The 23,548-nt window shown below is 40.6% G+C and overlaps 1 protein-coding gene across 1 annotated transcript in view; it reads left to right on the forward strand.

Moving 5' to 3' along the window:
• Positions 1–584: 584 nt before the first annotated feature.
• The window catches only part of lctlb (lactase-like b), a 39,797-nt gene continuing 16,833 nt past the window's right edge, over positions 585–23,548 (forward strand). Inside the window, exons 1-9 of the mRNA XM_064990211.1 lie at positions 585–1,026; positions 2,071–2,231; positions 4,439–4,526; positions 4,711–4,820; positions 7,709–7,837; positions 9,739–9,834; positions 10,637–10,691; positions 10,812–10,973; positions 17,881–18,058. Of these exons, the coding sequence (XP_064846283.1) occupies positions 840–1,026; positions 2,071–2,231; positions 4,439–4,526; positions 4,711–4,820; positions 7,709–7,837; positions 9,739–9,834; positions 10,637–10,691; positions 10,812–10,973; positions 17,881–18,058 (1,166 nt within the window). The 5' untranslated portion in view covers positions 585–839. The remainder of the gene's footprint in view (positions 1,027–2,070; positions 2,232–4,438; positions 4,527–4,710; positions 4,821–7,708; positions 7,838–9,738; positions 9,835–10,636; positions 10,692–10,811; positions 10,974–17,880; positions 18,059–23,548) is intronic.

Consider the following 23,548-nt stretch of genomic DNA (forward strand, 5'->3'; position numbering starts at 1 on the left):
TTTGGAGAAGTCATTAGCCATTAGGGGGTTCACATATTTTTCCCAACCTACACTGTGAATGTTTCAATTATGAATTCAATATAGACAAGAAAAATACAATAAGTTGTGTGTTATTAGTCTATTTTTGTGACTTTGTGACCAAATTAAATCCAGGTCATTTCAAAGGGTAAACATGCATTTTCTTCCCACTGTATTTCTAAATTTAATTTTCAATACATTTGCAAACACTTCTAAAAACATGCTTGCACTTTGTCATAATGGGGTATTGTGATGTCACAATGGGGTATTGTGATGTCATAATGGGGTAGTGTGGTGTCATAATGGGGTATTGTGTGTAGATGGTTTGAGAGGCTGTAACACAACAAGATGTGGAATAAGTTGAGGGGTTTGAATACTTTCTGAAGGCATTGTGACCTGTCAGACCAAAGGGAATTCACATGAACAATTCTTTATATTAACAGAGTAGAGACAGCGAGAGAGACACGGAGACAGAGAGAGAGAGAGAGAGAGAAGAGAGAGACAGCGAGAGAGAGACAGCGAGAGACAGAGAGAGAGAGACAGCGAGAGAGAGACAGAGACAGAGAGAGACAGAGAGAGAGAGAGAGACAGAGAAAGGGAGAGAGAGAGACAGAGAGAGAGACAGAGAGAGAGACAGAGAGAGACAGAGAGACAGAGACACAGAGAGAGAGAGAAGAGAGACAGAAAGAGAGAGAGACAGAGAGAGAAGAGAAAGAGACACAGAGAAGAGAGAGAGACATGGAGACAGAAAGAAAGAGAGACAGAGAGAGAGACAGAGACACAGAGAGACACAGAGCGACACGGAGACAGAGAGCTGCTGAATGTATCAGAGCCCTCTGTGTTTCAGCAGTGCCTGGGTCATCAGAGATAGGAGGACTACCATGCTTCCCTGCTGTGCGGTCAGGACGTGCCATGTGCTGGTGCTGGTGCTGTGTCTGTCTGCGGCTGAGGACTTCGACTGGACAAAGAACGACCGCGGCTCCTTCTATTATGGGACTTTTCCAGCTGGTACGGACTCAAACCCTGCAGAACACACACTAAACCCTGTACAATGCACATCCAACCTTGCATAATGTCAAACATTGTATAACACACACATCCAACCATCAACACACACATCCAACCATCAACACACACATCCAACCCTGAACACACACATCCAACCCTGAACACACACATCCAACCCCTATCGATCGACTGACTGATTGATCGATTGACTGACTGACTGACTGACTGATTGACTGACTGATTGACTGACTGATTGACTGACTGACTGACTGACTGGCTGATTGACTGACTGATTGACTGACTGACTGATTGACTGACTGACTGACTGATTGACTGACTGACTGACTGACTGACGGATTGACTGATTGACTGACTGATTGATTGATTGACTGGCTGACTGACTGACTGATTGATTGACTGACTGATTGACTGACTGATTGACTGACTGATTGATTGACTGGCTGACTGACTGACTGATTGATTGACTTACTGACTGATTGACTGACTGATTGACTGACTGTCTGACTGATTGACTGGCTGACTGACTGACTGATTGACTGACTGATTAACTGATTGACTGACTAACTGACTGACTGGCTGATTGACTGACTGACTGACTAACTGACTTATTGACTGACTGGCTGACTGACTGACTGACTGATTGATTGACTGACTGGCAGACTGACTGACTGACTGATTGACTGACTGATTGATTGACTGAATGTCTGACTGATTGACTGACTGGCTGATTGACTGACTGACTGATTGATTGATTGATTGACTGATTGACTGACTGACTGACTGACTGATTGATTGATTGATTGACTGACTGACTGATTGACTGACTGACTGATTGATTGACTGACTGACTGACTGATTGATTGACTGACTGACTGATTGATTGATTGATTGACTGATTGACTGACTGGCTGATTGACTGACTGATTGACTGACTGGCTGATTGACTGACTGACTGATCGATCGACTGACAGACTGACAGAAAGACTGATCGACCGATCGTGATCGTTCTCCATCCGTGTGCAGGATTTTCATGGGGGGCCGGCAGTTCAGCCTATCAAACAGAAGGAGCCTGGGACCAAGACGGTAAAGGACTGAGTATCTGGGACGTGTTCGCTCACAGGAAGGGAAAGATACTGCAGAACGACACCGGAGACTCTTCCTGCCAGGGGTACTACAAAATCAAGGTGACTTCCTTTACTGAAGAAAAAGAGCGCCTCACAAGTACCATAACACAACTTCAAATCAGCGACTGAACGTTACTCTGGGAACAGACCATTGTAAAAATCCTAGAAATTAACCTTAAAACATTTGATTTAACTCGTTTCCCGCAAATGTAACCCGCTACCTAAACCCTTTACTTGTACACTACCTTGGAGGTAAGAGACCAGAGCTATAACATCTCTGGTGTTACCCCAGAACATCTCCCTAATGAGACCAGAGCTATAACATCTCTGTTGTTACCCCAGAACATCTCCCTAATGAGACCAGAGCTATAACATCTCTGTTGTTACCCCAGAACATCTCCCTAATGAGACCAGAGCTATAACATCTCTGTTGTTACCCCAGAACATCTCCCTAATGAGACCAGAGCTATAACATCTCTGTTGTTACCCCAGAACATCTCCCTAATGAGACCAGAGCTATAACATCTCTGTTGTTACCCTAGAACATCTCCCTAATGAGACTAGAGCTATAACATCTCTGTTGTTACCCCAGAACATCTCCCTAATGAGACCAGAGCTATAACATCTCTGTTGTTACCCCAGAACATCTCCCTAATGTGACCAGAGCTATAACATCTCTGTTGTTACCCCAGAACATCTCCCTAATGAGACCAGAGCTATAACATCTCTGTTGTTACCCCAGAACATCTCCCTAATGAGACCAGAGCTATAACATCTCTGTTGTTACCCCAGAACATCTCCCTAATGAGACCAGAGCTATAACATCTCTGTTGTTACCCCAGAACATCTCCCTAATGAGACCAGAGCTATAACATCTCTGTTGTTACCCCAGAACCACTCCCTAATGAGACCAGAGCTATAACATCTCTGTTGTTACCCCAGGAGGACATCTCCCTAATGAGACCAGAGCTATAACATCTCTGTTGTTACCCTAGAACATCTCCCTAATGAGACCAGAGCTATAACATCTCTGTTGTTACCCCAGAACATCTCCCTAATGTGACCAGAGCTATAACATCTCTGTTGTTACCCCAGAACATCTCCCTAATGAGACCAGAGCTATAACATCTCTGTTGTTACCCCAGAACATCTCTCTAATGAGACCAGAGCTATAACATCTCTGTTGTTACCCCAGAACATCTCCCTAATGAGACCAGAGCTATAACATCTCTGTTGTTACCCCAGAACATCTCCCTAATGAGACCAGAGCTATAACATCTCTGTTGTTACCCCAGAACATCTCCCTAATGTGACAGAGCTATAACATCTCTGTTGTTACCCCAGAACATCTCCCTAATGTGACCAGAGCTATAACATCTCTGTTGTTACCCCAGAACATCTCCCTAATGAGACCAGAGCTATAACATCTCTGTTGTTACCCCAGAACATCTCCCTAATGAGACCAGAGCTATAACATCTCTGTTGTTACCCCAGAACATCTCCCTAATGAGACCAGAGCTATAACATCTCTGTTGTTACCCCAGAACATCTCCCTAATGAGACCAGAGCTATAACATCTCTGTTGTTACCCCAGAACATCTCCCTAATGAGACCAGAGCTATAACATCTCTGTTGTTACCCCAGAACATCTCCCTAATGAGACCAGAGCTATAACATCTCTGTTGTTACCCCAGAACATCTCCCTAATGTGACAGAGCTATAACATCTGTTACCACAGGAGGACATCTCCCTAATGTGACAGAGCTATAACATCTCTGTTGTTACCCCAGAACATCTCCCTAATGAGACCAGAGCTATAACATCTCTGTTGTTACCCTAGAACATCTCCCTAATGAGACCAGAGCTATAACATCTCTGTTGTTACCCCAGAACATCTCCCTAATGAGACCAGAGCTATAACATCTCTGTTGTTACCCCAGAACATCTCCCTAATGAGACCAGAGCTATAACATCTCTGTTGTTACCCCAGAACATCTCCCTAATGTGACAGAGCTATAACATCTCTGTTGTTACCCCAGAACATCTCCCTAATGAGACCAGAGCTATAACATCTCTGTTGTTACCCCAGAACATCTCCCTAATGAGACCAGAGCTATAACATCTCCCTAATGTGACCAGAGCTATAACATCTCTGTTGTTACCCTAGAACATCTCCCTAATGAGACCAGAGCTATAACATCTCTGTTGTTACCCCAGAACATCTCCCTAATGAGACCAGAGCTATAACATCTCTGTTGTAAATCCAGGAGGACATCTCCCTAATGAAAGAGCTGAAGCTGGACCACTACCGCTTCTCCATCTCCTGGCCCCGTATCATGCCGACTGGGATCAAATGTGAGTTATCCACGTGTGATTACAAGTATGGTACACACATCCAGTACATTTGTAGGTGCAGGGTACAAAAAAAAACAAAAAAAAAACACACGTGCCGATTGCTCCCTGTTTTACTGTTTTACCGTGTAGTTGTATTGTATAACGTTTTGGTCCACGCTGATAGGTTCTGGGATTTCTTTCACAGCTGACCATGTGAATGAGAAAGGGATAAAGTACTACGATGAGTTGATTGACAACCTGTTGGAGAACAAGATCACACCCATCGCTACTCTGTACCACTGGGATCTACCTCAGGTGGGTCTTATTAATAGAACAGACACGCGACATAGCCTGGTACCTTGAGCTATGTGTGTCGTCTAGCCCAACCTCCTGTCATGCTAAAGATACGGCGATGACGATGTGTCTGTACGTTGTCCTGGGAACATTCGGCATGACCAGCGGGTGGGGGGGGGGGGACCGCCACACCGGTTAAAACATTAACGAACACAAAGATGCCAAGGAAACCGTGGGTTATTCCACTAATAGGTATCATTAGCCTACCGCATGACAGTCGCATGAGAAATGAGTGAATGGACTTGAAACCGTGGGGAATACACTCCAAACTGACGCGTGGTTCAAACGAGAACCGTGACATTATGCGAAGGGCGTCAGATGAGTGGCGGAGAACGAGACGTGCGAGCACAGCAGAGGACGCATCAATTTACGCCACACCGTGTAGGTCTAATGAACGATAATCACTTTGGTGTGAGTTTTGTAACAGATGTCTTTGACTTGAATCAAATGGCGGGTGCACTGTTTGAATTGCAGGAATCATGTCAGAGCGGACCAACGTGCGCGGGTAGTCATGCTTACAGGATCCTTTTCAAGTGATTGGTTTGACATTCAGATGAAAACATCGCGACTGGTTGTGTTTATGCCACATTAAAAAAGGTCATACATTTTAAGACGTTAAATGTCTTTACTATAAAGCCCACGGAGATCCTATTAAATTAGCCACTCTATGATAAAGCCCACAGAGATCCTATTAAATTAGCCACTCTATGATAAAGCCCACAGAGATCCTATTAAATTACCCACTCTATGATAAAGCCCACAGAGATCCTATTAAATTAGCCACTCTATGATAAAGCCCACAGAGATCCTATTAAATTAGCCACTCTATGATAAAGCCCACAGAGATCCTATTAAATTAGCCACTCTATGATAAAGCCCACAGAGATCCTATTAAATTACCCACTCTATGATAAAGCCCACAGAGATCCTATTAAATTAGCCACTCTATGATAAAGCCCACAGAGATCCTATTAAATTAGCCACTCTATGATAAAGCCCACAGAGATCCTATTAAATTAGCCACTCTATGATAAAGCCCACAGAGATCCTATTAAATTAGCCACTCTATGATAAAGCCCACAGAGATCCTATTAAATTAGCCACTCTATGATAAAGCCCACAGAGATCCTATTAAATTAGCCACTCTATGATAAAGCCCACAGAGATCCTATTAAATTAGCCACTCTATGATAAAGCCCACGGAGATCCTATTAAATTAGCCACTCTATGATAAAGCCCACAGAGATCCTATTAAATTAGCCACTCTATGATAACGCCCACAGAGATCCTATTAAATTAGCCACTCTATGATAAAGCCCACGGAGATCCTATTAAAGTAGCCACTCTATGATAAAGCCCACAGAGATCCTATTAAATTAGCCACTCTATGATAAAGCCCACTGAGATCCTATTAAATTAGCCACTCTATGATAAAGCCCACGGAGATCCTATTAAATTAGCCACTCTATGATAAAGCCCACAGAGATCCTATTAAATTAGCCATTCTATGATAAAGCCCACAGAGATCCTATTAAATTAGCCACTCTATGATAAAGCCCACGGAGATCCTATTAAATTAGCCACTCTATGATAAAGCCCACAGAGATCCTATTAAATTAGCCACTCTATGATAACGCCCACAGAGATCCTATTAAATTAGCCACTCTATGATAAAGCCCACAGAGATCCTATTAAATTAGCCACTCTATGATAAAGCCCACAGAGATCCTATTAAATTAGCCACTCTATGATAAAGCCCACAGAGATCCTATTAAATTAGCCACTCTATGATAAAGCCCACAGAGATCCTATTAAATTAGCCACTCTATGATAAAGCCCACGGAGATCCTATTAAATTAGCCACTCTATGATAAAGCCCACAGAGATCCTATTAAATTAGCCACTCTATGATAACGCCCACAGAGATCCTATTAAATTAGCCACTCTATGATAAAGCCCACGGAGATCCTATTAAAGTAGCCACTCTATGATAAAGCCCACAGAGATCCTATTAAATTAGCCACTCTATGATAAAGCCCACTGAGATCCTATTAAATTAGCCACTCTATGATAAAGCCCACGGAGATCCTATTAAATTAGCCACTCTATGATAAAGCCCACAGAGATCCTATTAAATTAGCCATTCTATGATAAAGCCCACAGAGATCCTATTAAATTAGCCACTCTATGATAAAGCCCACGGAGATCCTATTAAATTAGCCACTCTATGATAAAGCCCACAGAGATCCTATTAAATTAGCCACTCTATGATAACGCCCACAGAGATCCTATTAAATTAGCCACTCTATGATAAAGCCCACAGAGATCCTATTAAATTAGCCACTCTATGATAAAGCCCACAGAGATCCTATTAAATTAGCCACTCTATGATAAAGCCCACAGAGATCCTATTAAATTAGCCACTCTATGATAAAGCCCACAGAGATCCTATTAAATTAGCCACTCTATGATAAAGCCCACAGAGATCCTATTAAATTAGCCACTCTATGATAAAGCCCACAGAGATCCTATTAAATTAGCCACTCTATGATAAAGCCCACAGAGATCCTATTAAATTAGCCACTCTATGATAAAGCCCACAGAGATCCTATTAAATTAGCCACTCTATGATAAAGCCCACAGAGATCCTATTAAATTAGCCACTCTATGATAAAGCCCACAGAGATCCTATTAAATTAGCCACTCTATGATAAAGCCCACAGAGATCCTATTAAATTAGCCATTCTATGATAAAGCCCCCACCCCCCCCAAAAAAAAATATTCTAGAAGAGATTCTATAGTACTATTTCCCTTGGCTGGTTCATCTCTTCCTCTTTGTGTTCCTGTAGGTCCTCCAGGAGAAGTATGGAGGATGGCAGAACATCAGCATGGTCAACTACTTTAATGAGTTTGCCAACCTGTGTTTTGAGAGATTCGGAAACAGAGTGAAATACTGGATCACCTTGAACAACCCATGGGTACATTCAGTCTTAACCAAGTCTTCACTTTTCAAACCAAACTGATTCTTTTTTTCTTTCAGTGAAGTGTGTTGAGACCTTATAAAATACACACTAAATAAATTGTAAATTGATGGAACAGTGATTAGCATGAGCCATTTAAAAATGGTAAATGACTATAGGGGAGGGGCACGGTAAATTACTATAGGGGGGTAGGGTAAATGACTATGGGGGGGGGACAGGGTAAATGTCTATAGGGGGGCAGGGTAAATGTCTATAGGGGAGGGGCAGGGTAAATTACTATAGGGGGGTGACAGGGTAAATTACTATAGGGGGGCAGGGTAAATGACTATAGGGGGGGGACAGGGTAAATGTCTATAGGGGGGCAGGGTAAATGTCTATAGGGGGGGCAGGGTAAATGTCTATAGGGGAGGGGCAGGGTAAATGACTATAGGGGGGTGACAGGGTAAATGACTATAGGGGGGGTGACAGGGTAAATGTCTACAGGGGGGGGGGGGCAGGGTAAATGACTATAGGGGAGGGGCAGGGTAAATGACTATAGAGGGGTGTGACAGGGTAAATTACTATAGGGGGGGGCAGGGTAAATGACTATAGGGGGGACAGGGTAAATGTCTATAGGGGAGGGGCAGTGTAAATGACTATAGGGGGGTGTGACAGGGTAAATTACTCTAGGGGGGGGCAGGGTAAATGTCTATAGGGGGGTGTGACAGGGTAAATTACTCTAGGGGGGGGCAGGGTAAATGTCTATAGGGGGGTGGCAGGGTAAATTACTATAGGGGGGGCAGGGTAAATGTCTATAGGGGTGGGACAGGGTAAATGTCTATAGGGGGGACAGGGTAAATGACTATAGGGGGGCAGGGTAAATGTCTGTAGGGGGGGCAGGGTAAATGTCTATAGGGGGGTGACAGGGTAAATGTCTATAGGGGGGCAGGGTAAATGTCTATAGGGGGGCAGGGTAAATGTCTATAGGGGGGCAGGGTAAATGTCTATAGGGGGGCAGGGTAAATGTCTATAGGGGGGCAGGGTAAATGTCTATAGGGGGGCAGGGTAAATGTCTATAGGGGGGGGCAGGGTAAATGTCTATAGGGGGGACAGGGTAAATGTCTATAGGGGGGCAGGGTAAATGTCTATAGGGGGGCAGGGTAAATGTCTATAGGGGGGGCAGGGTAAATGTCTATAGGGGGGCAGGGTAAATGTCTATAGGGGGGACAGGGTAAATGACTATAGGGGGGCAGGGTAAATGTCTGTAGGGGGGCAGGGTAAATGTCTATAGGGGGGTGACAGGGTAAATGTCTATAGGGGGGTGGCAGGGTAAATGACTATGGGGGGGCAGGGTAAATTTCTGTAGGGGGGCAGGGTAAATGTCTATAGGGGGGGGGGGGGGGGCAGGGTAAATGTCTATAGGGGGGGGGGGGCAGGGTAAATGTCTACAGGGGGGGGGCAGGGTAAATGACTATAGGGGGGGGGGCAGGGTAAATGTCTATAGAGGGGGGGGGCAGGGTAAATGTCTATAGAGGGGGGGGGGGGCAGGGTAAATGTCTATAGGGGGGGGCAGGGTAAATGACTATAGGGGGGGGCAGGGTAAATGTCTATAGAGGGGGGGGGGCAGGGTAAATGACTATAGGGGTGGGGGCAGGGTAAATGTCTATGGAGGGGGGGGGGGCAGGGTAAATGACTATAGGGGGGGGCAGGGTAAATGTCTATAGGGGGGGGCAGGGTAAATGACTATAGGAGTGGGGGCAGGGTAAATGTCTATAGGGGGGGGGCAGGGTAAATGACTATAGGGGGGGCAGGGTAAATGACTATAGGGGGGGGGCAGGGTAAATGACTATAGGGGGGGGGGCAGGGTAAATGTCTATGGGGGGGCAGGGTAAATGACTAACTGGAGTGTGTGTTTGCAGTCGGTGGCAGTGGAGGGCTATGAGACAGGTGAGCACGCTCCTGGACTGAAGCTGAGAGGAACAGGGGCCTACCGGGCCGCGCATCACATGATCAAGGTGAGAGGTCACTATTTTTGCCTGGTCCCAGATCTGTTTGTGCTACAGGGGCCATAGAAGCTGACTATGCAGCAACAACAGATCTGGGACCAGGCTACAGGGGCCATAGAATACAGCAACAACAGATCTGGAACCAGGCTACAGAGGCCAGAGTAGCTGACTATACAGCAACAACAGATCTGGGACCAGCAACAGATCTGGGACCAGGCTACAGGGGCCATAGAATACAACAACAGATCTGGGACCAGGCTACAGAGGCCATAGTAGCTGACTATACAGCAACAACAGATCTGGGACCAGGCTACAGGGGCAATAGAATACAGCAACAACAGATCTGGGACCAGGCTACAGAGGCCATAGTAGCTGACTATACAGCAACAACAGATCTGGGACCAGGCTACAGGGGCCATAGAATACAGCAACAACAGATCTGGGACCAGGCTACAGAGGCCAGAGTAGCTGACTATACAGCAACAACAGATCTGGGACCAGGCTACAGGGGCCATAGAATACAACAACAGATCTGGGACCAGGCTACAGAGGCCATAGTAGCTAACTATACAGCAACAACAGATCTGGGACCAGGCTAACTCTGTGTGTATTCTACTACTTTATCATGATCAATCAACTCCACTGTGGACGTTTCATTCAATTAGATCAATATTTATTAATCCTTGTCCTGTGGACCCAAATCGTTTTTGTTGTTGTTGTTGTTGCTCTATCACTACACATCTGATTCCACTAATCGAAGGTTTGACGATGAATTGAAAGGTTATCAGTGATACTCTCTTTGTCTTGTCAGGCCCATGCTAAAGTCTGGCACACCTATGACAACAAGTGGAGAGGAAAACAGAAAGGTAGATGAGCATCACAGCCTTTCTTATATTTGATTTATTTTTAAATCCTGACTGCACAACACATTTCCCAAATTGGGCCAATAAAGACATTGATTGGTTGATTGATCCCATCTCCTGCAGGTCTGGTGGGCATCTCTCTGTCTGGAGATTGGGGCGAACCGGTCGACATCAGTAACCAGAAGGACATCGAGGCAGCAGAGCGATACGTCCAATTCTACATTGGCTGGTTCGCCACTCCCATCTTCCACGGGGACTATCCACAAGTCATGAAGGACTTTATTGGTGAGTTACATCAGATACATGACCTGAGAAATTAACTATACTTATGAATAATATAATAATAATAATGAACTATAATTATGAATAATATAATAATAATGAACTATAATTATGAATAATATAATGATAATAATAAAATATTATATTTATGAATAATATAATAATAATAATAATGAACTATAATTATGAATAATATAATAATAATGAACTATAATTATGAATAATATAATAATAATAATGAACTATAATTATGAATAATATAATAATGAACTATAATTATGAATAATATAATAATAATAATGAACTATAATTATTAATAATATAATAATAATTAACTATAATTATGAATAAAATAATAATGAATAAAAACGATGAATGATATAATAATAATTAACTATAATTATGAATAATATAATAATAAAACTATAATTATGAATAATATAATAATAATAATGAACTATAATTATGAATAAAATAATAATAATAAACTATAATTATGAATAATATAATAATAATAAACTATAATTATGAATAATATAATAATAATAATGAACTATAATTATTAATAATATAATAATAATTAACTATAATTATGAATAAAATAATAATGAATAAAAACGATGAATGATATAATAATAATTAACTATAATTATGAATAATATAATAATAATAATAAAACTATAATTATGAATAATATAATAATAATAATGAACTATAATTATGAATAAAATAATAATAATGAACTATAATTATGAATAATATAATAATAATAATAAACTATAATTATGACAGAATCATCGCAAGAAAACAACAACAAAAATACGGTGTGAAAAATAAAAGATTACTTTAGGGAAATGTTGATTTGCAAACTAGTCTAGGCATACTTGTTAAGTATAAACCTAGTCTAGGCGTACTTGTTAAGTATAAACCTAGTCTAGGCGTACTTGTTAAGTATAAACCTAGTCTAGGCGTACTTGTTAAGTATAAACCTAGTCTAGGCGTACTTGTTAAGTATAAACCTAGTCTAGGCGTACTTGTTAAGTATAAACCTAGTCTAGGCGTACTTGTTAAGTATAAACCTAGTCTAGGCGTACTTGTTAAGTATAAACCTAGTCTAGGCGTACTTGTTAAGTATAAACCTAGTCTAGGCGTACTTGTTAAGTATAAACCTAGTCTAGGCGTACTTGTTAAGTATAAACCTAGTCTAGGCGTACTTGTTAAGTATAAACCTAGTCTAGGCGTACTTGTTAAGTATAAACCTAGTCTAGGCGTACTTGTTAAGTATAAACCTAGTCTAGGCGTACTTGTTAAGTATAAACCTAGTCTAGGCGTACTTGTTAAGTATAAACCTAGTCTAGGCGTACTTGTTAAGTATAAACCTAGTCTAGGCGTACTTGTTAAGTATAAACCTAGTCTAGGCGTACTTGTTAAGTATAAACCTAGTCTATGCGTACTTGTTAAGTATAAACCTAGTCTAGGCGTACTTGTTAAGTATAAACCTAGTCTAGGCGTACTTGTTAAGTATAAACCTAGTCTAGGCGTACTTGTTAAGTATAAACCTAGTCTAGGCGTACTTGTTAAGTATAAACCTAGTCTAGGCGTACTTGTTAAGTATAAACCTAGTCTAGGCGTACTTGTTAAGTATAAACCTAGTCTAGGCGTACTTGTTAAGTATAAACCTAGTCTAGGCGTACTTGTTAAGTATAAACCTAGTCTAGGCGTACTTGTTAAGTATAAACCTAGTCTAGGCGTACTTGTTAAGTATAAACCTAGTCTAGGCGTACTTGTTAAGTATAAACCTAGTCTAGGCGTACTTGTTAAGTATAAACCTAGTCTAGGCGTACTTGTTAAGTATAAACCTAGTCTAGGCGTACTTGTTAAGTATAAACCTAGTCTAGGCGTACTTGTTAAGTATAAACCTAGTCTAGGCGTACTTGTTAAGTATAAACCTAGTCTAGGCGTACTTGTTAAGTATAAACCTAGTCTAGGCGTACTTGTTAAGTATAAACCTAGTCTAGGCGTACTTGTTAAGTATAAACCTAGTCTAGGCGTACTTGTTAAGTATAAACCTAGTCTAGGCGTACTTGTTAAACCTAGTATAAACCTAGTCTAGGCGTACTTGTTAAGTATAAACCTAGTCTAGGCGTACTTGTTAAGTATAAACCTAGTCTAGGCGTACTTGTTAAGTATAAACCTAGTCTAGGCGTACTTGTTAAGTATAAACCTAGTCTAGGCGTACTTGTTAAGTATAAACCTAGTCTAGGCGTACTTGTTAAGTATAAACCTAGTCTAGGCGTACTTGTTAAGTATAAACCTAGTCTAGGCGTACTTGTTAAGTATAAACCTAGTCTAGGCGTACTTGTTAAGTATAAACCTAGTCTAGGCGTACTTGTTAAGTATAAACCTAGTCTAGGCGTACTTGTTAAGTATAAACCTAGTCTAGGCGTACTTGTTAAGTATAAACCTAGTCTAGGCGTACTTGTTAAGTATAAACCTAGTCTAGGCGTACTTGTTAAGTATAAACCTAGTCTAGGCGTACTTGTTAAGTATAAACCTAGTCTAGGCGTACTTGTTAAGTATAAACCTAGTCTAGGCGTACTTGTTAAGTATAAACCTAGTCTAGGCGTACTTGTTAAGTACAAACCTAGTCTAGGCGTACTTGTTAAGTACAAACCTAGTCTAGGCGTACTTGTTAAGTACAAACCTAGTCTAGGCGTACTTGTTAAGTACAAACCTAGTCTAGGCGTACTTGTTAAGTACAAACCTAGTCTAGGCGTACTTGTTAAGTACAAACCTAGTCTAGGCGTACTTGTTAAGTACAAACCTAGTCTAGGCGTACTTGTTAAGTCTAGGCGTACAAACCTAGTCTAGGCGTACTTGTTAAGTATAAACCTAGTCTAGGCGTACTTGTTAAGTATAAACCTAGTCTAGGCGTACTTGTTAAGTATAAACCTAGTCTAGGCGTACTTGTTAAGTATAAACCTAGTCTAGGCGTACTTGTTAAGTATAAACCTAGTCTAGGCGTACTTGTTAAGTATAAACCTAGTCTAGGCGTACTTGTTAAGTATAAACCTAGTCTAGGCGTACTTGTTAAGTATAAACCTAGTCTAGGCGTACTTGTTAAGTATAAACCTAGTCTAGGCGTACTTGTTAAGTATAAACCTAGTCTAGGCGTACTTGTTAAGTATAAACCTAGTCTAGGCGTACTTGTTAAGTATAAACCTAGTCTAGGCGTACTTGTTAAGTATAAACCTAGTCTAGGCGTACTTGTTAAGTATAAACCTAGTCTAGGCGTACTTGTTAAGTATAAACCTAGTCTAGGCGTACTTGTTAAGTATAAACCTAGTCTAGGCGTACTTGTTAAGTATAAACCTAGTCTAGGCGTACTTGTTAAGTATAAACCTAGTCTAGGCGTACTTGTTAAGTATAAACCTAGTCTAGGCGTACTTGTTAAGTATAAACCTAGTCTAGGCGTACTTGTTAAGTATAAACCTAGTCTAGGCGTACTTGTTAAGTATAAACCTAGTCTAGGCGTACTTGTTAAGTATAAACCTAGTCTAGGCGTACTTGTTAAGTATAAACCTAGTCTAGGCGTACTTGTTAAGTATAAACCTAGTCTAGGCGTACTTGTTAAGTATAAACCTAGTCTAGGCGTACTTGTTAAGTATAAACCTAGTCTAGGCGTACTTGTTAAGTATAAACCTAGTCTAGGCGTACTTGTTAAGTATAAACCTAGTCTAGGCGTACTTGTTAAGTATAAACCTAGTCTAGGCGTACTTGTTAAGTATAAACCTAGTCTAGGCGTACTTGTTAAGTATAAACCTAGTCTAGGCGTACTTGTTAAGTATAAACCTAGTCTAGGCGTACTTGTTAAGTACAAACCTAGTCTAGGCGTACTTGTTAAGTATAAACCTAGTCTAGGCGTACTTGTTAAGTATAAACCTAGTCTAGGCGTACTTGTTAAGTATAAACCTAGTCTAGGCGTACTTGTTAAGTATAAACCTAGTCTAGGCGTACTTGTTAAGTATAAACCTAGTCTAGGCGTACTTGTTAAGTATAAACCTAGTCTAGGCGTACTTGTTAAGTATAAACCTAGTCTAGGCGTACTTGTTAAGTATAAACCTAGTCTAGGCGTACTTGTTAAGTATAAACCTAGTCTAGGCGTACTTGTTAAGTATAAACCTAGTCTAGGCGTACTTGTTAAGTATAAACCTAGTCTAGGCGTACTTGTTAAGTATAAACCTAGTCTAGGCATACTTGTTAAGTATAAACCTAGTCTAGGCATACTTGTTAAGTATAAACCTAGTCTAGGCATACTTGTTAAGTATAAACCTAGTCTAGGCATACTTGTTAAGTATAAACCTAGTCTAGGCATACTTGTTAAGTATAAACCTAGTCTAGGCATACTTGTTAAGTATAAACCTAGTCTAGGCGTACTTGTTAAGTATAAACCTAGTCTAGGCGTACTTGTTAAGTATAAACCTAGTCTAGGCGTACTTGTTAAGTATAAACCTAGTCTAGGCGTACTTGTTAAGTATAAACCTAGTCTAGGCGTACTTGTTAAGTATAAACCTAGTCTAGGCGTACTTGTTAAGTATAAACCTAGTCTAGGCGTACTTGTTAAGTATAAACCTAGTCTAGGCGTACTTGTTAAGTATAAACCTAGTCTAGGCGTACTTGTTAAGTATAAACCTAGTCTAGGCGTACTTGTTAAGTATAAACCTAGTCTAGGCATACTTGTTAAGTATAAACCTAGTCTAGGCGTACTTGTTAAGTATAAACCTAGTCTAGGCGTACTTGTTAAGTATAAACCTAGTCTAGGCGTACTTGTTAAGTATAAACCTAGTCTAGGCGTACTTGTTAAGTATAAACCTAGTCTAGGCATACTTGTTAAGTATAAACCTAGTCTAGGCGTACTTGTTAAGTATAAACCTAGTCTAGGCGTACTTGTTAAGTATAAACCTAGTCTAGGCGTACTTGTTAAGTATAAACCTAGTCTAGGCGTACTTGTTAAGTATAAACCTAGTCTAGGCGTACTTGTTAAGTATAAACCTAGTCTAGGCGTACTTGTTAAGTATAAACCTAGTCTAGGCGTACTTGTTAAGTATAAACCTAGTCTAGGCATACTTGTTAAGTATAAACCTAGTCTAGGCGTACTTGTTAAGTATAAACCTAGTCTAGGCGTACTTGTTAAGTATAAACCTAGTCTAGGCGTACTTGTTAAGTATAAACCTAGTCTAGGCGTACTTGTTAAGTATAAACCTAGTCTAGGCATACTTGTTAAGTATAAACCTAGTCTAGGCATACTTGTTAAGTATAAACCTAGTCTAGGCATACTTGTTAAGTATAAACCTAGTCTAGGCGTACTTGTTAAGTATAAACCTAGTCTAGGCGTACTTGTTAAGTATAAACCTAGTCTAGGCGTACTTGTTAAGTATAAACCTAGTCTAGGCGTACTTGTTAAGTATAAACCTAGTCTAGGCGTACTTGTTAAGTATAAACCTAGTCTAGGCATACTTGTTAAGTATAAACCTAGTCTAGGCGTACTTGTTAAGTATAAACCTAGTCTAGGCATACTTGTTAAGTATAAACCTAGTCTAGGCGTACTTGTTAAGTATAAACCGAGTCTAGGCGTAATCGTTAAGTATATACTTGTTAAGAATGTAATGTAACTCTAGGGTACTGAGTTAGACCCTAGAGGGTACTGAGTTAGACCCTAGAGGGTACCGAGTTAGACCCTAGAGAGTAGAGGTACTGAGTTAGACCCTAGAGGGTACTGAGTTAGACAATGGAGGGTACTGAGTTAGACCCTAGAGGGTAGAGGCACTGAGTTAGACCCTAGAGGGTACTGTGTTAGACCCTAGAGGGTACTGAGTTAGACCCTAGAGGGTACTGAGTTAGACACTAGAGGGTACTGAGTTAGACCCTAGAGGGTAGAGGTACTGAGTTAGACCCTAGAGGGTACTGAGTTAGACCCTAGAGGGTACTGAGTTTGACCCCAGAGGGTACTGAGTTTGACCCCAGAGGGTACTGAGTTTGACCCTAGACGGTAGAGGTACTGAGTGACCCTGGGCCTCCCGCTCTGCCCAGCAGGTTCTGGGTACATCCCACCTCCCCAACCCAAGGTTAGGACTAAGGTCTAACAGAGACCAGTTAAATAAACTTGCCTAGTTAAATAATGGTTCAATAAAACATTTAAAAATAAAACTGGGCTCTCTGTCTCTCTCACTCTCACTCTCTGTCTCTCTCACTCTCACTCACTGTCTCTCTCTCTCACTCACTGTCTCTCTCTCTCTCTGTGTCTCTGTCTCTCTCTGTCTCTGTGTCTCTCTCTGTCTCTGTGTCTCTCCCTCTGTCTCTGTGTCTCTCCCTCTGTCTCTCTCACTCTCTGTATCTCTGTCTCTCTCACTCTGTATCTCTCTCTGTCTGTCTCACTCTCTGTATCTCTGTCTCTCTCACTCTGTCTCTCTCTCTCTCTGTCTGTCTCACTCTCTGTATCTCTGTCTCTCTCACTCTGTCTCTCTCTCTCTGTCTGTCTCACTCTGTCTCTCTCTGTCTCTCTCTCTGTCTGTCTCTCTCACTCTGTCTCTCTCTGTCTGTCTCACTCTGTCTGTCTCACTCTGTCTGTCTCACTCTGTCTGTCTCTCTCTGTCTGTCTCACTCTGTCTGTCTCACTCTGTCTGTCTCACTCTGTCTCTCTCTGTCTGTCTCTCTCTGCCTGTCTCTCTCTCTCTGTCTGTATCTCTCTGTCTGTCTCTCTCTCTGTCTGTCTCTCTCTCTGTCTGTCTCTCTCTCTGTCTGTCTGTCTCTCTGTCTATCTCTCTCTCTGTCTGTCTCTCTCTCTGTCTCTCTCTCTCTCTGTCTGTCTCTCGGTCTCTCTCTGTCTCTCGGTCTCTGTCTCTCTCTCTAGGTCGTAAGAGCACCCAGCAGGGTCTGGGTACGTCCCGCCTCCCCACCTTCTCTTCCCAGGAGAAGAGCTACGTTAAGGGTACCTGTGACTTCCTGGGTATCGGTCACTTCACCACGCGCTACATTACCCAGAAGAACTACCAGTCGGGACACGGCAGCAGCAGCTACTTCACCGACAGGTAGACGACTGGGCACGTTAACATACTGGACAGAAGTGGGGAAAGCACTGTATTTTCATACTTGAGTAAAAGTGAAGTTATAAATGGAAAATGACTCAAGTAAAATAAGTCTACTTGAGTTACATGACCAAAAAATATTTGGTTTTAATTGTAGGCTACTTTAGTAGAGAGCGAGTGGCATCAGCTACACTAACAGGTAGCAGAGCGGTCGGTTAGCAGAGAGTCTAATACAGAGCGGTCGGTTAGCAGAGAGACTAATACAGAGCGGTCGGTTAGCAGAGTCTGATACAGAGCAGTCGGTTAGCAGAGTCTGATACAGAGTGGTCGGTTAGCAGAGAGTCTGATACAGAGCGGTCGGTTAGCAGAGAGTCTGATACAGAGCGGTCGGTTAGCAGAGTCTGATACAGAGCGGTCGGTTAGCAGAGAGTCTGATACAGAGCGGTCGGTTAGCAGAGTCTGATACAGAGCGGTCGGTTAGCAGAGAGTCTAATACAGAGCGGTCGGTTAGCAGAGAGTCTGATACAGGGCGGTCGGTTAGCAGAGAGTCTGATACAGAGCGGTCGGTTAGCAGAGTCTGATACAGAGCGGTCGGTTAGCAGAGAGTCTGATACAGGGCGGTCGGTTAGCAGAGAGTCTGATACAGAGCGGTCGGTTAGCAGAGAGTCTGATACAGAGCGGTCGGTTAGCAGAGTCTGATACAGAGCGGTCGGTTAGCAGAGAGTCTGATACAGAGCGGTCGGTTAGCAGAGTCTGATACAGAGCGGTCGGTTAGCAGAGAGTCTGATACAGAGCAGTCGGTTAGCAGAGAGTCTGATACAGGGCGGTCGGTTAGCAGAGAGTCTGATACAGAGCGGTCGGTTAGCAGAGAGTCTGATACAGAGCGGTCGGTTAGCAGAGAGTCTGATACAGAGCGGTCGGTTAGCAGAGAGTCTGATACAGAGCGGTCGGTTAGCAGAGTCTGATACAGAGCGGTCGGTTAGCAGAGAGTCTAATACAGAGCGGTCGGTTAGCAGAGAGTCTGATACAGGGCGGTCGGTTAGCAGAGAGTCTGGTACAGAGCGGTCGGTTAGCAGAGTCTGATACAGAGCGGTCGGTTAGCAGAGAGTCTGATACAGGGCGGTCGGTTAGCAGAGAGTCTGATACAGAGCGGTCGGTTAGCAGAGAGTCTGATACAGAGCGGTCGGTTAGCAGAGTCTGATACAGAGCGGTCGGTTAGCAGAGAGTCTGATACAGAGCGGTCGGTTAGCAGAGTCTGATACAGAGCGGTCGGTTAGCAGAGAGTCTGATACAGAGCGGTCGGTTAGCAGAGAGTCTGATACAGGGCGGTCGGTTAGCAGAGAGTCTGATACAGAGCGGTCGGTTAGCAGAGAGTCTGATACAGAGCGGTCGGTTAGCAGAGAGTCTGATACAGAGCGGTCGGTTAGCAGAGAGTCTAATACAGAACGGTCGGTGAGCAGAGAGTCTGATACAGAGCGGTCGGTTAGCAGAGTCTGATACAGAGCGGTCGGTTAGCAGAGAGTCTAATACAGAGCGGTCGGTTAGCAGAGAGTCTAATACAGAACGGTCGGTGAGCAGAGAGTCTGATACAGAGTGGTCGGTTAGCAGAGAGACTAATACAGAGCGGTTGGTTAGCAGAGAGTCTAATACAGGGCGGTCGGTTAGCAGAGAGTCTAATACAGAGCGGTCGGTTAGCAGAGAGTCTGATACAGAGCGGTCGGTTAGCAGAGAGTCTGATACAGAGTGGTCGGTTAGCAGAGAGACTAATACAGAGCCATTTACTACACTTGTCCTTTCTACAAGCTACATTACGTGCATCTCAGATGCTGCATGTGTACATATTAATGAGATACTATTGCCTATTGTAGGTTTTATTGTGGGCTCCCGAGTGGCACAGTGGTCTAAGGCACTGCATCTCTGTGCAAGAGGAGTCACTGCAGTCCCTGGTTTGGCCGTCATCGTAAATAATAATTTGTTCTTAACTGGCTTGCCTAGTTTAATAAAAGGTAAAAAAAAAAAAAAAAATTACGAGCTGTTGTCGAAGACAAATTCCAATGTATGGACTTGTACCTTTGACTTGTACTTCGAAATTAGCACGAGTGGCACAAACAGACTTGTGCTCAGGCTACTTGCAAACGGCAACTGAGTTAATGTTGAACTTTAAATTATCATTGAAAAGTTTAAAGGCGCAATGCTCGCTCACAATTAAAAATGCATTGTTTTATTTAAGCAAGGTTAAACTAATTGAAATTACAGTACATTTAAACCTGATGGCACATGTTTGTTATCTCCAACTTGAACTACCGTCTTTACATCCGGAAAGGTTTCTGATCCCATGATTTATTCCACATCTTGTTGTGTTACAGTTCGAAATTCAAAATGGATTAAATATATATATTTTTTTCTCTCTCTCACCCATCTACACACACACACAATACCCCATTATGACATCACAATACCCCATAATGACAGTGAAAACGTGTTTAGACATTTTTTTCCAAATTTATTGAAAATTAAATACAGAGATATATCATTTACACCAAGTATTCCCACCCCTGAGTCAATACTTTTGTAGAAACACCTTTGGCAGCGATTACAGCTGTGAGTCTTTCTGAGGTCTCTAAGAGAGATTACAGCTGTGAGTCTTTCTGAGGTCTCTAAGAGAGATTACAGCTGGGAGTCTTTCTGAGGTCTCTAAGAGAGATTACAGCTGGGAGTCTTTCTGAGGTCTCTAAGAGAGATTACAGCTGGGAGTCTTTCTGAGGTCTCTAAGAGAGATTACAGCTGGGAGTCTTTCTGAGGTCTCTAAGAGAGATTACAGCTGGGAGTCTTTCTGAGGTCTCTAAGAGAGATTACAGCTGGGAGTCTTTCTGAGGTCTCTAAGAGAGATTACAGCTGGGAGTCTTTCTGAGGTCTCTAAGAGAGATTACAGCTGGGAGTCTTTCTGAGGTCTCTAAGAGAGATTACAGCTGGGAGTCTTTCTGAGGTCTCTAAGAGAGATTACAGCTGGGAGTCTTTCTGAGGTCTCTAAGAGAGATTACAGCTGGGAGTCTTTCTGAGGTCTCTAAGAGAGATTACAGCTGGGAGTCTTTCTGAGGGCTCTAAGAGAGATTACAGCTGTGAGTCTTTCTGAGGTCTCTAAGAGAGATTACAGCTGGGAGTCTTTCTGAGGGCTCTAAGAGACATTACAGCTGGGAGTCTTTCTGAGGTCTCTAAGAGAGATTACAGCTGGGAGTCTTTCTGAGGTCTCTAAGAGAGATTACAGCTGGGAGTCTTTCTGAGGTCTCTAAGAGAGATTACAGCTGGGAGTCTTTCTGAGGTCTCTAAGAGAGATTACAGCTGGGAGTCTTTCTGAGGTCTCTAAGAGAGATTACAGCTGTGAGTCTTTCTGAGGTCTCTAAGAGAGATTACAGCTGGGAGTCTTTCTGAGGGCTTTGTACACCTGGAATGTGCAGGATATGCCCATTATTCTTTTCCAAATTCTTCAAGCTCTGTCAAATTGGTTGTTGATCATTACTAGACAACCATTTTCAAGTCTTATCATAGATTTCCTATCCGATTTTACTCAAAACTGTAACTCGCCCAATATAAATCTACCAATAGGTGTCGTTCTCTGTGAGGCATTGGAAAACCTCCCTGGTCTCTGTGGTTGAATCTGTTTGGAATTCACTTCTCGACTGAGGGACCTTACAGATAATTGTATGTGTTGGGTGCATAGATGAGGTAGTCATTCGTAAATCATGTTAAACAGTATTATTGAACACAGAGTCCATGCAACTTATTATGTGACTTGTTAAGCACATGTTTACTCCTGAACTGATTCAGGCTTGACATAACAAAGGGGTTGAATGTAAAAATGTCTAAAAACATAATTCCACTTTGACATTATGGGGTATTGTGATGTCATTATGGGGTATTGTGATGTCATTATGGGGTATTGTGATGTCATTATGGGGTATGGGACACAACATATTAATGTAATACATGTTAAATTTAGGCTGTAACAAAATGTGAAAAAAGCCAAGGGGTGTGAATACTTTTTGAAGTAACTGGGGTTTTTTACCCTTATTTTACCAGGTAAGTTGTCTGAGAACACATTCTGATTTACAGCAGTGACCTGGGGAATAGTTACAGGGGAGAGGAGGGGGATGAATGAGCCAATTGGAAACGGTACTTGACAGCATATATTATTATTATTATTTTTATTATTATTACCATGATTATTATTATCATTATTAATATCATTATCATCATTATTATTAATATTATTACCATGATTATTATTATCATCATTATTATTACTATTATTATTACCATGATTATTAATATCATTATCATCATTATTATTAATATTATTACCATGATTATTATTATCATCATTATTACCATGATTATTAATATCATTATCATCATTATTATTAATATTATTACCATGATTATTATTATCATTATCATCATTATTATTAATATTATTACCATGATTATTAATATCATTATCATCATTATTATTAATATTATTACCATGATTATTATTATCGTTATTAATATCATTATCATTATTAATATTATTACCATGATTATTATTATCATTATCATCATTATTATTTGACTATTATTATTATCATCAATAATAGTATTATTATTGTTAATATTATCATTACTATTACTACTATAATTATGCATATTATTATCATCATTATTATTTGACTATTATTATTATTATCAATAATAATAAATCAAATAATAAATCAAATAAATCAATAATTATCATCATTATTATTACCATGATTATTATTATCATTATTAATATCATTATCATCATTAATATTATTATTACCATTATTATTATCAATAATAGTATTATTATCGTTAATATTATCACTATCACTAGTATTAATATCATTGTCATCATTATTATTACTGTGATTATTATCATCATTAAAAATAACATTATCATCATTATTATTACCATGATTATTATTATCATTATTAATATCATTATCATCATTATTATTAATATTATTATTACCATGATTATTATTATTAATATCATTATCATCATTATTATTAATATTATTATTACCATGACTATTATTATCATTATTAATATCATTATCATCATTGTTATTAATATTACCATGACTATTGTTATCATTATTAATATCATCATTATTATTAATATTATTATTACTACCATTATTATTATTATCAATAATAGTATTATTATCGTTAATAATATCATTACTATTACTACTATAATTATTCATATTATTGTCATTATTAATATTACTATCATTATTATTATCATTGATATTATCATCATTGTTTCAATTATTATTAATATTACCATTATTAATATTATTATAATACTTATTAATAATTAATACTATTAATACTTAATACTATAATACTTAATATTATTATCATTATTACAATTATGAATATTACCACTAATAGTCTTATTAAAACTGTTGTTATTATTATTATTATCAT

Source organism: Oncorhynchus masou, chromosome 15, assembly GCF_036934945.1.
Source record: "Oncorhynchus masou masou isolate Uvic2021 chromosome 15, UVic_Omas_1.1, whole genome shotgun sequence".
NCBI lineage: Eukaryota > Metazoa > Chordata > Actinopteri > Salmoniformes > Salmonidae > Oncorhynchus > Oncorhynchus masou.